This window comes from Medicago truncatula, chromosome 7, assembly GCF_003473485.1.
Source record: "Medicago truncatula cultivar Jemalong A17 chromosome 7, MtrunA17r5.0-ANR, whole genome shotgun sequence".
Taxonomy (NCBI): domain Eukaryota; kingdom Viridiplantae; phylum Streptophyta; class Magnoliopsida; order Fabales; family Fabaceae; genus Medicago; species Medicago truncatula.
In genome coordinates, this window is record NC_053048.1 from 31,197,301 (window position 1) to 31,210,596 (window position 13,296).

At 32.6% G+C, this 13,296-nt stretch overlaps 1 protein-coding gene across 3 annotated transcripts; it reads right to left on the reverse strand.

Annotated features, from left to right (window-relative positions):
* Positions 1-4,856: 4,856 nt before the first annotated feature.
* On the reverse strand, positions 4,857-12,746 carry LOC25498718 (acetyl-coenzyme A carboxylase carboxyl transferase subunit alpha, chloroplastic). 3 transcript variants are annotated; one of them, XM_039828164.1, is made up of 13 exons: positions 12,486-12,746; positions 10,868-11,239; positions 10,655-10,729; positions 9,728-9,835; positions 9,433-9,593; positions 8,724-8,838; positions 8,478-8,632; positions 7,832-7,883; positions 7,675-7,743; positions 7,341-7,418; positions 7,078-7,245; positions 5,712-6,675; positions 4,857-5,311 (listed from the first exon to the last, which is right to left on the reverse strand). In XM_039828164.1, the coding sequence occupies exons 2-12, from the start codon at positions 11,189-11,191 to the stop codon at positions 5,713-5,715; spliced, it is 2,268 nt and encodes a 755-aa protein (XP_039684098.1). In that variant the 5' UTR covers positions 11,192-11,239; positions 12,486-12,746; the 3' UTR covers positions 4,857-5,311; position 5,712. The 3 variants fall into 3 exon arrangements, with proteins under 3 accessions (XP_039684098.1, XP_039684097.1, XP_024627202.2); XM_039828163.1 differs by adding an exon at positions 11,370-11,544 and having other exon boundaries at positions 5,712-7,245; XM_024771434.2 differs by having other exon boundaries at positions 5,712-7,245; positions 12,486-12,745.
* Between the last annotated feature and the right edge of the window lie 550 nt (positions 12,747-13,296).

Genomic DNA, 13,296 nt, shown 5'->3' on the forward strand with positions numbered 1-13,296 from the left:
GTACCCTAAGGGCACAAGTTAACATGACCCATATACTGCTAAAAACTTCAACAATACTCCCTCCGTTTCTTTTTAAGTGTCGTTTTAGAAATTTAACACAAAATAATGAAGTGTATTTTCGCAAAAAACAATTCCAATTATACCGTCATTTTAATCCACTAATAATTTTTTAATTTTTTCACACACTTTATCTTTCCAATAAATTTAATATGTAACAAACAATTATTAATTACTACTCTCTTTCTCCAACAAATTCCTATTTTTTTGTGCGCTTTATCCTTTCAATTTTTAAAAAAATGTGCATATCTCTTTAATTATTTTGAGTCTATATCAAAATTATTCCAGATTCACATCAGTCAAAAGCTAAGAAAAAATTAATTTTCCCCCAACTCCTTTAATCAAAATTATGGCTTCAACTATGACTTCAACAAATGTTAGATTCACATCGTGTGACATAGATTTAAAGGTTGAGATTACTTATTTACCAGATTTAAATATTGATATTGAAACATCATTAACAAACCAAGGTATATTTGTTTAAATATGAAGATAACAAGAAATAAATTTTGTTTTAAAACAAAACAAACAAACTTTGTTTAAAAATACAAACTTTAGTTTTCCAAATATATATCATTAGTTAGTTTTATTCAAAAATATAAGAGTAGTTGACAAAGGGTATAATTGATAAATCGTACCCTTAAAGTACCAAAATGATAGTTAAATAGGAACGAAAAGTTCACCCTAAAAAACACTTAAAAAGGAACCGAGGGAGTATCATTAATGGAATATATATTATATATAAAAAGCTTAAAAGGTCGGGTTGACGAGCTTAATAAGCTTTTTGTAAGCCTTAGTCTGGCCTATTTAATTAAATAGATTTTATAAAAAGCTTGAGCTTTACCTTTTTATTAAACGAGTTTGATCGAGTTAGGCTTTAAATAGACTAGGCGGTAGACCCATGTCGGAAGGCATGGTCTGATCCCACCATACTCCGCATAACTATCTCATAATACCATACGGCAGATATTATTTGATCGGCCTTGATCTTCTCAATTCGTGTTGGACACATAGTTGGATTTCAGCCCTAAACCATAATTGTTGTTGATTTTAATTCTTTGATCATTATTGACCCATGTTGGTTAGGGGATGATGTTGAGATAATTTTATTCTTGCTGCTTATTTTAAGGGATTTAATTTATGTAAAATAGGAAAGGTGTAAATGTGAGATTTCATATTCCTATTTGTTAGGAGTAACAGCATGATCACAGCTGTGTCTCTATGTAATTATAGGCTATATACATTTTTTTTGACAAGTATAATCCTTGTACATGTTCAATGAAAAATGAGCAATGCTATATATCAAGAAAGATTTTATCAAGAAAATTTTAAGAATGACATGGCAGAATAACAACCTTTAGATTTTATCAAAAAATAGTTCTGAAATTAATGTTAGCCAATAAAATCTCAACCTGGCCGGAAATCATGGGGTGGTGGGTGTTATGTATTTATTTTTATGAAAGATTAATAAATGAGACTGAAATCTAAAGGTGATTATTGTGCCATGTCATTCTTGAATCTTTTTTATAAAATCATTCTTGATATCTAGCATTTTCCATGAAAAATATATCAATCAGAGAAAAAATATTCTTCTCAAATCAAACTGATGACACTTTCAATGATAGACTTTTAGTCATCATCGATAACTTATTCAACTCAAATAGATTTGTTTTATACTGGTGAAGAAACTATCCGCTCAAAAGAAAGACAATTGTTTGTACAAAGAGTCGTTGTGGACTTGCACGATATTGAAGAGTGTCATCTTATATTGTTACTTCAAATATATGTCTTCATTGAAATTATTTCTTAAAATCATGTGTCTTTTCATAATTAAAGTGCCGCTAATGGATGCAGGTATGGACACTTATGTGCCCATAGGGTATAGGTAATGGCACTAAAGTTGTCGTCCACGAGAGTACGAATTCATATACGGATATTTTTAAAGATATGGGAAGGGGCACTATAATACTCTGCCCATAGGATACCTATTGTCATCCTATTTGCATGCGATTTTATTTTAAAAAGAAAAAACTTAATTACTCCTTCAGGCCATATGGTTTAAGATATGTGCAATTTTTGTCTCTAGATTTTTTTCAAACGATTTTAGTTCGTCTATTTTAAAAACTAATGAATTATGGTACTAACATTCATTGTATTTCACATAGATTCTTTAAGGATATTTTATTAATAAAAAATTAGGGGCTCGATGATGCATTTGAGAATACAAAGCTTTTTTCTTTTAATAAAGGTTGAGATGCAATGCAAAGTTAAAAGTTTAAAAGTAAGATATTTGATAAAATATTAAGAAGTTTGTAGAATTTGATATTAGGGTTTCAAGATAATAAACTTTGGTATTTTTTATTTTAGTTCAAATTTATATTTTAATTTGTAATTTTTTAAATGAAATCATATTTAAAGCAATTTAATCTGTTAAAATTTAAAACTTATTAATAAATGAAAAGGGGTGAAGAGACTTAATTGAAATAATTAAAAACATTAGAGGCTAAAATATCTAGGAAAAAATAGAGGGGCCTAAATTAAACATACACAAACTAGAGGAACAAAAACTACAATTAAATCAAAAATTAAATTAAGAACGAAAAGAAATTGAGGAAAAAAAAAATAGGAGAGTCTATTTAGTGCAGGGGAAAGACATTTAGGATCAAAATTGTGCAATTAAGATGTGATTGACAAACCAACTAGGGTTAGATTTTGACAAAGGGGCTGGACCATGAGAGTAATATTAGAAATATTAGACCATCGATCCATGTTAACGCACGGGTCATATATATGGAAGGTAATATTTGACGGTAATAGGTAACAAAATAATTTAGATGAATGTCATGATTGTCATATAGTATTTCATAATATTAAGAAGCATAGACGTTGATATTGTACCATAACATAATTTTCCATGACATCGTCCTTGATACTGTAACGTAACATAATAGGTTAAGTATAGCAAGACGGGTTAACATTTATAAGTAAGAGATTAAGTTAAGTGTAGCGAGACGGGTTAACGGTTATTCCTTTCCAAAAAAACAACATATAATTAGGAACATAATTTTATTTTACTTTAGATAAACATTAAATGAAAAAGTGTGGAGGGAAAAATTAGGTTTTAAAATTAGAGATGACATTTTGCATAAATTAAATCTAGGGTTAATATAGTAAAGTCATGCGAAAAAATAGGTTAAATTTAGGGTTAATTTTGCATCACGGGTTAATATTTAGAAATAAGAGATATGTTTGGGTCCATGTGAGCATGTCTCAGTTGGCAGGACAATGCATTATTATATGCAGGGGTCGGAGTTCGAACCCTGGACACCCTACTTATTCACTTTAAAAGTGAATTTCTAGCCACTAGGCTACCTGACCCAAAAAAAAAAAAAAAAAAAAAAATTAACTTTGAGCCAATATTTACAAGGTTGGGAATAGTCTCCTAGTTAGATCAAATGGTGTTAGTAGTGTGTTTCTCAACAGTTTTGATTACCCACAGATGATGGGTGTTGACTCCTGTCAACAGACCATAACATGTTGTTTGATTAACATTCTGAACGTTAATTTGATATAACGGTTTGGATTGAATTGTGCAAAAACTATAACATATTGTTTTTCTGTATAACCATAGATACTTTAGAGGCAGCAAAAAGACATGAAATTTATATTTGTCTGAGTCAAAATTTTGTCCAATTGTTTCTATATTATTTTTTCCTTTCTCTAGTGCACAAGAGTAATAAAGGTATGCTTATTTTATAAAATATCATTGATAATTTTATGTGAATGTGCAATTCATGTCAAGGTTTCTAAAGTATCTTGAATTGGATTTTTCAATTTTCTCATTTGCATCTAGTTTGTATAGTCCGGTGGCGTGAATTGAACTTAAAACTTAGTATGACCACACACACTTTGTATTTTGTTTTTTTACAACAAACAACATGTTCTCCATCTTCTTGATGTTCAAGTTTTGTTGTAGTCCCCATCACAAGATCATACAGTCTTTAAGTCCAGTTTATGATTTATTTGTGGTTAAGTAAATTTGTAACTTTAATGGAAATATGAATACTCATCTAGTTCTTTATGATCTTGGTCAGAGATACACAACTTATGTATATGATATCGCATTCGAAAATTAATACTTGTTTATGTAGGATTGAACATGTGACATTAGATTTTTACATATTAAGGTGTGTATATACACAAAATTAATATGATTTGGTGATTTTTGGTTATTAAGAATGGATTTTCTCATTTTTAAGTTGGTTTCTTCATAAAAATTTTACAATTTGGTTTCTTCATGAAACCATGAAAGTTTTGGTGGAAAATTCTGTTGCTTCATGATGAGTCAAGTTCAGACTATGTTAATGTATATTAGACCCGTTTTCTTTGTTCTTCTTGGCCAGTTCAATAGCAATCTGCATTTGTAAGCAATGGTTTATTCGATATTAGAGAAGAAATCCAAGGTAGCTCCACTGCGGTCTCTAAAAATACCACCACAAAAGTCGATCCCGGTGCACCTTTAGCTGATCAACCATGTTGTTTTCGACACTGTTATTGCCAAAAACAAGGCTGTTCATGCACCTCCATGTGATCCAAACAACATTGACTATTGAACTCAGACAGGTTAACTTTATTTGACAAAAATGATTGATCAGTCAAAGGATTGTTTACATTCACTTGCAACACTTGCTGGATTATTTACATTCAACTCTATATCTTTGAGGGAAGATTGTCAAAAGGCAACAATGAAGTGATAACTAGTTGATTGTTATCTAGAAATTGTTGCAACACCATCAAAGTAAGACAATACAAGTATTCTTCAAAATTAAGTAGGGCAATCATTCTTGCAAATAAGACATTTCAACACCACAACATCATGTTATTATCTTCAAACACAAATAATTTATATGTTCATCTTTGTCTATTCAGGGAAACATTCAAGACTAAGGAAAAAGAGATGGAGATAAAGCAAGTTATTCTAAAATTAACTGCAACATTCTAACTCAAACAAATACAAAATGGTTTTAAATTTTATTCGCGCTTGTAGTCTAGATGATTGAAAAATATATCAGCCACAATTCGCATGGTATCTCATCTTTTAAATCTTCAAAACATGTTTCTAAGAAATGTATGGCCATGATGCTAGATGATGTACAAGTGGCTGAAGATATTGGTAAAATATATCATCAGGAAGACACTGATGCAGTTTAAACTGTCAGCACCATCTTCACCAACTCCACATGAGCAGCATTCTCTGACAAAAAGAAATATTCCACAAAATATTATTAAGAGATAAAGGTTTAAAGGAATATCAAAATAATATTCACATAATGAAATCAGTTATTAATGCAGCTACACTTCTTCTCTGCAATCATTTCTAATCCAAGATCATACTACATTAAATCTATCTTCAGTAAAACTTGGAATTTTAGAAGGATAGTTTTGGTGTCCGACACTGACATGTGTCGGACACCAAACATGCCTTCAATCTGAAGTATTGGTGCTAGGTAGCATGCCATGCAAAGTTTTTAGAAGGATAGTACAACTTTCAATGGTAAATGCTACAGATAACGCTCCCTAGAATGCTTTAAATATTCTCATAATGCATTGACAAAACAATAGTTTAATTTTCTGTCGAGATTAGTTGAACTCACATTAAGAAAAGGAGCAATTTGCACCAACTTTCTCTCTCAACTCATCATCGGTGAGACCATTTCCTACTTTCAAACTTCCATCCCCAGAGGTTCCAGACATCAGGTTTTCATATCTCTCTTTCAAGCTAGAAGAGCCTACGGCCTCTGCAAGGCTCCGCTTTATTTTTTGCGTCAAAGCAACAATTCTATTCTTCGATTCCGAATTTGGTGTCCCTCCAGCTTTGGCGACCTCCACTTTCAATTGCTCTATCATTCTCTTAATATCTGTCGACGAGTTTGCCAAAACATCAATTTCCTTTTTCACATCCTTGTTTAGTTCTTCTATCTCACGCACCAAAAACTTGTTGCCATCTTGTCCTGGTTTTACAAACTGAACATCTAACCCGACCGACTTCACAGCATTAGCCACCTGCAAGTCTACCTCATTATTGAACTCAATGATTTTCTTCTTCAATTCATCATCCAAATCGCTTGCTGAGGATGCTCGCTGGATTTCAGACTGTAATGCCTCATAGTTTTCCTTTATTCTAGGATTATTCATGACATCATCAAATTTCTTCTTCAGTTCTTGCGTAAGTGTTGCGGCCTCCTTGTTTATTTTTGAAGAAGCGACCTCCTTGTTTCTATCTGACAGAAGAAGCTTCACTTTAGTCAATTCGTCATGCTTCTTCTTCAGCTTGTTAGCATTAGGAGCTGCTGACAACCTTCGATTAAAATCTGCCTGTAGTTTTTCTATCTTACCCTTCAGCAATGGATCAAGAGGTTGGTCATCTGAACTTGCTTTTGGCAATTCATCACGTAGTTTCGACAAACTTTCTGTTAAGCCCAAGGCTTTAGCAGCCTCAGACAATTCTTGATCAACCTCCTTTTCCAGTTTCTCTTCCAGTTTCTTTAGCGTCTCATCTAAATCGAGTTTCGGAGGCTGAGAAGAGGACTTCAAAATTTGTTGCTTCAGCTTCTCAATCTGAACTTCTACTTTAGAGTCAGAAATTTTCGCAGGAGGTATATCCTTGTTTCTATCTGACAGAAGAAGCTTCACTTTAGTCAATTCTTTCAACATGCCATGCTTCTTCTTCAGCTTGTTAGCATTAGGAGCTGCTGACAACCTTCGATTAAAATCTGCCTGTAGTTTTTCTATCTTACCCTTCAGCAATGGATCAAGAGGTTGGTCATCTGAACTTGCTTTTGAAAATTCATCACGTAGTTTCGACAAACTTTGTGTTAAGCCCAAGGCTTTAGCAGCCTCAGACAATTCTTGATCAACCTCCTTTTCCAGTTTCTCTTCCAGTTTCTTTATCGTCTTATCTAAATTGAGTTTCGGAGGCTGAGAAGAGGACTTCAAAATTTGTTGCTTCAGCTTCTCAATCTGAACTTCTACTTCAGAGACAGAAATTTTCGCAGGAGGTATATCACTCTTCTTCATGTTTCTTTTTTTCTTGGGATCTACAGGAATTCCTTCCTTGAACCCACCGAGTTTTCGGAACTTAAGCATGCGATGTTTTAACAGGTCTTCTGTGTTCATCTTAGTGAGTTCCTACACAATGAACAGGCCAAAGTTCGAGATAAATTATCAGCATATGCTTCAACATATTTGATTTCTGTAAAACACATCATGCCAGTAAAACTTACATCCATAGCTTTATTGATTGCAATTTTTATCTGTTGAGAGGTCCAACTTGGATCAACATGTGCACCACCGAGGGGCTCCTATTGAAAAGAAAAAGAAATTCTACTTAGATTTCATTTTATAGATAGGGCTATTATCAATTTATGAAACTATCCTTTGCTGCATGCAAAGGATCAACTTGAAAAATGGTAACACGGGTTACCAAGGTCAAAAGTTAAGATCAAAACTCCAAATAGACATTTAAAGACATTAAAAGGTTTAAACCGTTAAGATGGCATAGTTCATACATACGAAAAAAAATTACGGGAAAAAAAGCATAATTAATAAGATTATTACAGGTATAACTCCATCTGCAACTTTCAATTTGCACAATTCAGTCGCTGTAATCTTCAGTTTTTTAGCAGCCTGCAAAGATAAAATAAATAATTGAATATACATTATAAAATGAAATATTATAAGCACCAGTTTTGTGTATATATATATATATATATACCTTGGGAGCAGCTTTAGAACTCTTCCACAAGATTGCAGCACACGCCTCTGGACTAAATCACATAATAAATAAAGGCCAAACCAGTAGAACAAATCAGAACATAAACCCAATTAGTAAATGAGGAAAAATAACGCAGGTAATCAGTCCTATAAATTCATCCTAAGATGCTTTTTGTACGATTGGTTAAACATTAACCAAATTGTATTCCATCATAAGCACATTATTAACTAACTAACAATCTTATATCCGGTTTGAACATAATCACACAACACAGTTTTGTACTAACAATATATACATGTTAATACAAAACTACGAAATTTTTTGGGCACCTACGAAGCAAGGACAGACACTGAACACGACATTGACGTTGACACCAGTAAAATTTTGAGAAAATGGATTAATTGAATGTAATCACATGTGTCAGTTTCGTGTCATTGCCGACCATCGGACACGCCATCAATCTGAAGTGTCGGTACTACAGAGTTGGCCACATATAATTTGCAAAGAAAACATCATTAAAAAGAAGCTCAGGAAGATTCATCTAACATGCACTATTGGAAGGGAGGACAAAAGAAAGGCACATGATTGAAAAGATTAATGTAAATATTATAAAACTTGAAAATGATGGAGTTAAAAATTAAATCACCTGGCAACATAGAACACTCCATTTTCAAGCATGAGTAATTTATTAGCGCATCCAATGGCAAGGGCACCACCAGATCCACCTTCCCCAATAACTATAGAAATAACCGGCACCTTCAGACCAAACATGGATCTCAAATTATGAGCAATTGCTTCACCCTGCATACATGAAAGTCGATCATTATCAAACGGATTACCATGGTAACAAAAACAATGCCAAAATATAAATAAAGCATAACTAGCGACATACTTGGTTAAGTTCCTCAGATTTGAGGTCAGCATATGCCCCAGGTGTATCAATGAAAGTAACTACTGGGAATCCATGATGATCTGCATATTCCATCATGCGTAGAGCTTTCCTATAACTGTTTGATTTGAAAATTTACCATCTGTCAGTGTCAAATGGGGAGAAATTGACAGCATGTAAACTTATACGATTCATCTGAATTCATATCATACGGTGTTATCAATAGCAGATTGTGAAAAATAGTGAAATACCAAAAATCCTCCAAGTGAAATAGCAAATAGTGTTGCAGGCAAATAAAGAAAGCAACATAGTGGTTGAAATAAGTCGATTATATATTAAAAAAAAGTCATGCTGCATAGTGCGTACAAATAAAAAAGGAATGGAAGCAGAGCATAGCTTACACATTGAAAGTTGAAACGACCACGTATTACTGGGAATAAAGGAGTAATAATTATTGACTCCTCGGTTTTCTGCTTTAAAATAGGTCCTATTTGGCACACATACATGCACTTCCGTTTTAATATTTTTTATTTTTAAAAAAAAAACCTTAAATTGTCTTTTTTCCACTGCTGCCGCTAGATGAGCCAGCAGAAACTGGTATAGCGACCGCTATTGTCCTAATATCAAAGCTAGGATAGCGTTGCAGTTTGCATTGCTAACACTTAACAAGTAGTGAATTACTCAGTATCAATTAGAATTCTAGTGGACATACCCATGTGGAGTTGGCATCCCAAAGTTACGGTTAATACTTTCTTTAGTATTTCTACCCTTTTGGTGGCCTATAAACATGTACGTCCTACCATCTATAGACCCTAAACCAGTAACAATAGCAGGATCATCATAACCATTTCGATCACCATGGAGTTCCATAAACTGCAAAAAAGAGGAAAGATGAGAATTCTATTACAGGTAGTGGGTCAATAACAATCAACCAATTAAAATATAAGAATGCAAGAAATTACATATTTAAGTGAAAAAGGTTAAAACAGAAATAATATTTAGAAGACCTTATCAGTTATGTTAAAGATGTGATCAAGGCAAGTTGGCCTGTGAGGATGTCGTGCAATGTTGACCCTCTGTATAGGAGTTAAATGTGTATATAGATTCTTTAAAGCCTGAAATAGCAATGGAGACAGTGAAAGCATGAGAATTTTACCAGCGTTTACCGGTGAAAATTTTGGGGAATATAAGGAAAAGAAACAGTATATGTTTAAACCATGAATTATGAATAACTATTACAAACCTTTTATTTTACGTATACTAAGTATAAGGTCAAGTAAAAGTGCAATATACACAAGTCCAGATGAATAACACTCACAACATACCAGCACTTATGAAAACACAACATTCTTCAGCATAACATACCCTAATATATTTTAGTTACTTTTATGTGAAGAAAAATATTATCTGGTGAACTGCAATAATAAAGTATATCCAATTGCTTAAATTGATAAATTTGCATTTCAGAAACAAAGATAAAAGATAAGCAACTAAGAAGCCAATTCAAATATACTAATATAGGGTTTTTAACATGAGAATTGCCAGCATCAATAACAGTTAAGCTTAACTAATTCGTTTATGACATTGCAACATGGAAATGGAACAAAATATGACATTGCCAATCAGAGCAGCAACATCACAACTTTTTCATGAGTGGTTTTAAATTGCGGTCTACAGCTTCAATTGCGGCTGCATATCAAGGCTTTAAAATTTTGAGGTCTACGTGACCACATTTTGATTTACGACTGCAATTGCAGCCACATTCATCTACAATTCTCCACAATATCAAAGATTGATACACAATTGCGACCGCAATCACAATTCAAAACCTAGCAAGATTGTGCACATATTCGATCTAGTATTCATCATCAATCCTATCATTCAAGTAATCAAATTTTCTCCGGAATAACATTTAATCGTTATTACAGTCAAACCTTTTGGTACTTATTCTCCAATGAGGAAATCTGATCACTGAAATCCAAACCAGTTTCATCTGCCATCTTCCGAACCTGTTCTCAACCGTTAAAAAAACATTACAATTAGCGCAACCTTGAAAAATATATTCTTATACCTAATTCATTCTCACTTAAGTAAACAAAGCAAATATATCCACACACACTAACAACAGAAAAAATTAGAAAAGTTACATCGCTGATCTTCTTTTCCAGATCAAGAAGAGGCTTTTCGAAATCCAAAATGACCGGCTTTGGCTTCTCTTTGAGTGGCTTGAAAGGAGAGAGATGAGTCAACACCCCACCTTTAACATTGGGATCAAGGTTACCAGACCATGGATACTCTTTCTTCTTCACCTTCCTCAACTTAGCAGTAACACTAACTGTTAAGTCCCTTCTTTTCAAAACCAGCCCTGTCCTTCCCAAGGTTCTCAAAGGAACACCAGTGAAACCGCCAGTCGAACTCCTCAGAAGATCAGAAGCAGCAGAACTAGCAAGAGTTGCAGAAGAGGAAGCCATATTTGCTAACCACACTCCTTTAAACTCAATCCCCCAAATCACCAAAGTCTATAAACAGGACAAAAACACAAAAACCCAGAAAAAAAATCACCACGAGTATCTAATTATATATCATAAAATAAACTATAAAATCATAAAAACGATACAAAATCAACAAAACCCAAAAAAAGATCACTACCAGTATCTAATTATATATCATAAAAATACACTATTAACTTTTGTTGTGGAAACTCGGTATCCGGGCCAAAGTCCGACTAATCCAGGGGACCAATCCAACCGTTCACTAAAAGGGGACCCAATTGAAGTATGAGGAAAGCCCTGTATGGACGGCCCAACACAGGAATTGTTCGAACCTGAGACTCACAGAGGAGAACACTCTTAGGTCTGAAGCCTTCACTAACAGGCCGGATTGCTTGGTGGTTACAATTAAACTATAAATTCATAGAATATAATTCAAAATCAACAAAACCAAGAAAAAACATCGCTACCAGTATCTAATTATATATCAAACAAAAACCATTAGAGTCTACAAAATCAACAAAACCCAGAAAAATGATCACTACCAGCATCTAATTATATTTATAAAACTACACTATTATTCATGAAAAATTATACAATACCCAGAAAAAGATCACTACGAGTATCTAATTACATATCATAAAAAACCATTACTTCATTAAGAAAATGATACAAAATGAACAAATACCAGAAAGCAAATCCTAAAAAGAGTGACTAAAAAAAATTTACCTCGATCTAAACACCAAAAAGTAAACTTTGAAAAACCCCAATAACTTAATTAAGCTTAATTTCGATAAAATCATAGTAACAATGAGAAAGATTCAACAAAAATCCAAAATCCAAAAATGGGCTATTGATTCATCAACTCATAAAAAAAACCATGAAACATGTTCAATTGTTAATAAAAAACAATGAATCATGTTCCTAACATTGAGGAAAATGAACATCATGTTGAACAAAACCCAGAAAGCAAAGCTAAAAAACAGTGTAAAAAACAAAACGTGACCTCGATCTTAACGCCAAAAACAAAACTTTTAACTAGCCAATTAACTTAATTAAGCTTAATTTCGATAAAATCACAGTAACAATGAAAAAGAATTAACAAAAACCCAAAATCAAAAAATGGGTCATTGATTCATCAACTCGTAAAAATAAAAAAAATAAAAAAAAACCATGAAACACGTTCCTAAACAACAATGAAACATGTTTCTAAGATTGAGGAAAATGAACATGATATAGTAATTGGATAAAATGGGTATAAGAGAATGATTATTACCAGTGATTGAGTAGAGATCCAAAAAAGGAGAGAGAAAGATAGAAAGAGAAAGAGTGTGTTGTTGAAATAATTATAAGGGTATTTTGCTTCGTAGAGATCGTCAATGAAGGAGAAAAAATGAGAGAGTTGTTAATATTGTTGGTAGTAGTGAGATGAATGAATGAGAGAGATTGGGGTTTGAAAGAAGAAAAAGCCAAATGTGTGTGAATGAATGAATAGTTAGAGGGCGATACTTCTTATGTGTGAGAGTGTGTTTTACAATAACAATAATCAATGAATACAGCTCTTTTCGGTTTGGCAGTTATGGAATCAACTCATTTTTGACCACCCCAACAATACTTACTACTACTCATAATTTATGCATAGTTTTTTGGGTAAATATGTTTTTAGTCCCTATAAATATACCAACTTTTTGTTTTAGCCTCTCTAAAATTTTCCTTCAACTTTTAGTCCCTATAAAATTTTCAATCACTACTTTTGGTCCCTATTTTTAAGTTAATTTTAGTATTTTTTAAATGAAATTGTGCAGAAATTTGTAGAATATTGTAAAAATCTTTCCGAATTTTTTTTGAATTTTTTAACAAAACATAAATTTAATATGAATTTTTAACAATAAAAAATATAAACATTCATATTAAATTCATATTTTGTTAAAAAGTTCTAAATATTTTTGGGAGAGATTATTATACTATTATGAATTTTTATGCAAAATTTTATTCAAAAATATAAATTTTACATATGAGTTTACTTTAAAAGAGGGACAAAAAATGAAGATGGAAAATTTTTGGAGGACTAAAAGTGGAAGGAAAAT

What these genes read in the sequence shown, in the direction of transcription:
- LOC25498718 (XM_039828163.1), bottom strand. Translation starts at nt 11,191, where the DNA reads ATGGCTTCCTCTTCTGCAACTCTTGCTAGTTCTGCTGCTTCTGATCTT. An exon ending in TCTTTAACATAACTGATAAG is followed by an intron (nt 9,594 to 9,727) that starts GTCTTCTAAATA and finishes TCTTTTTTGCAG; the next exon opens with TTTATGGAACTCCATGGTGA. An exon ending in CAATCAATAAAGCTATGGAT is followed by an intron (nt 7,246 to 7,340) that starts GTAAGTTTTACT and finishes TTCATTGTGTAG; the next exon opens with GAACTCACTAAGATGAACAC.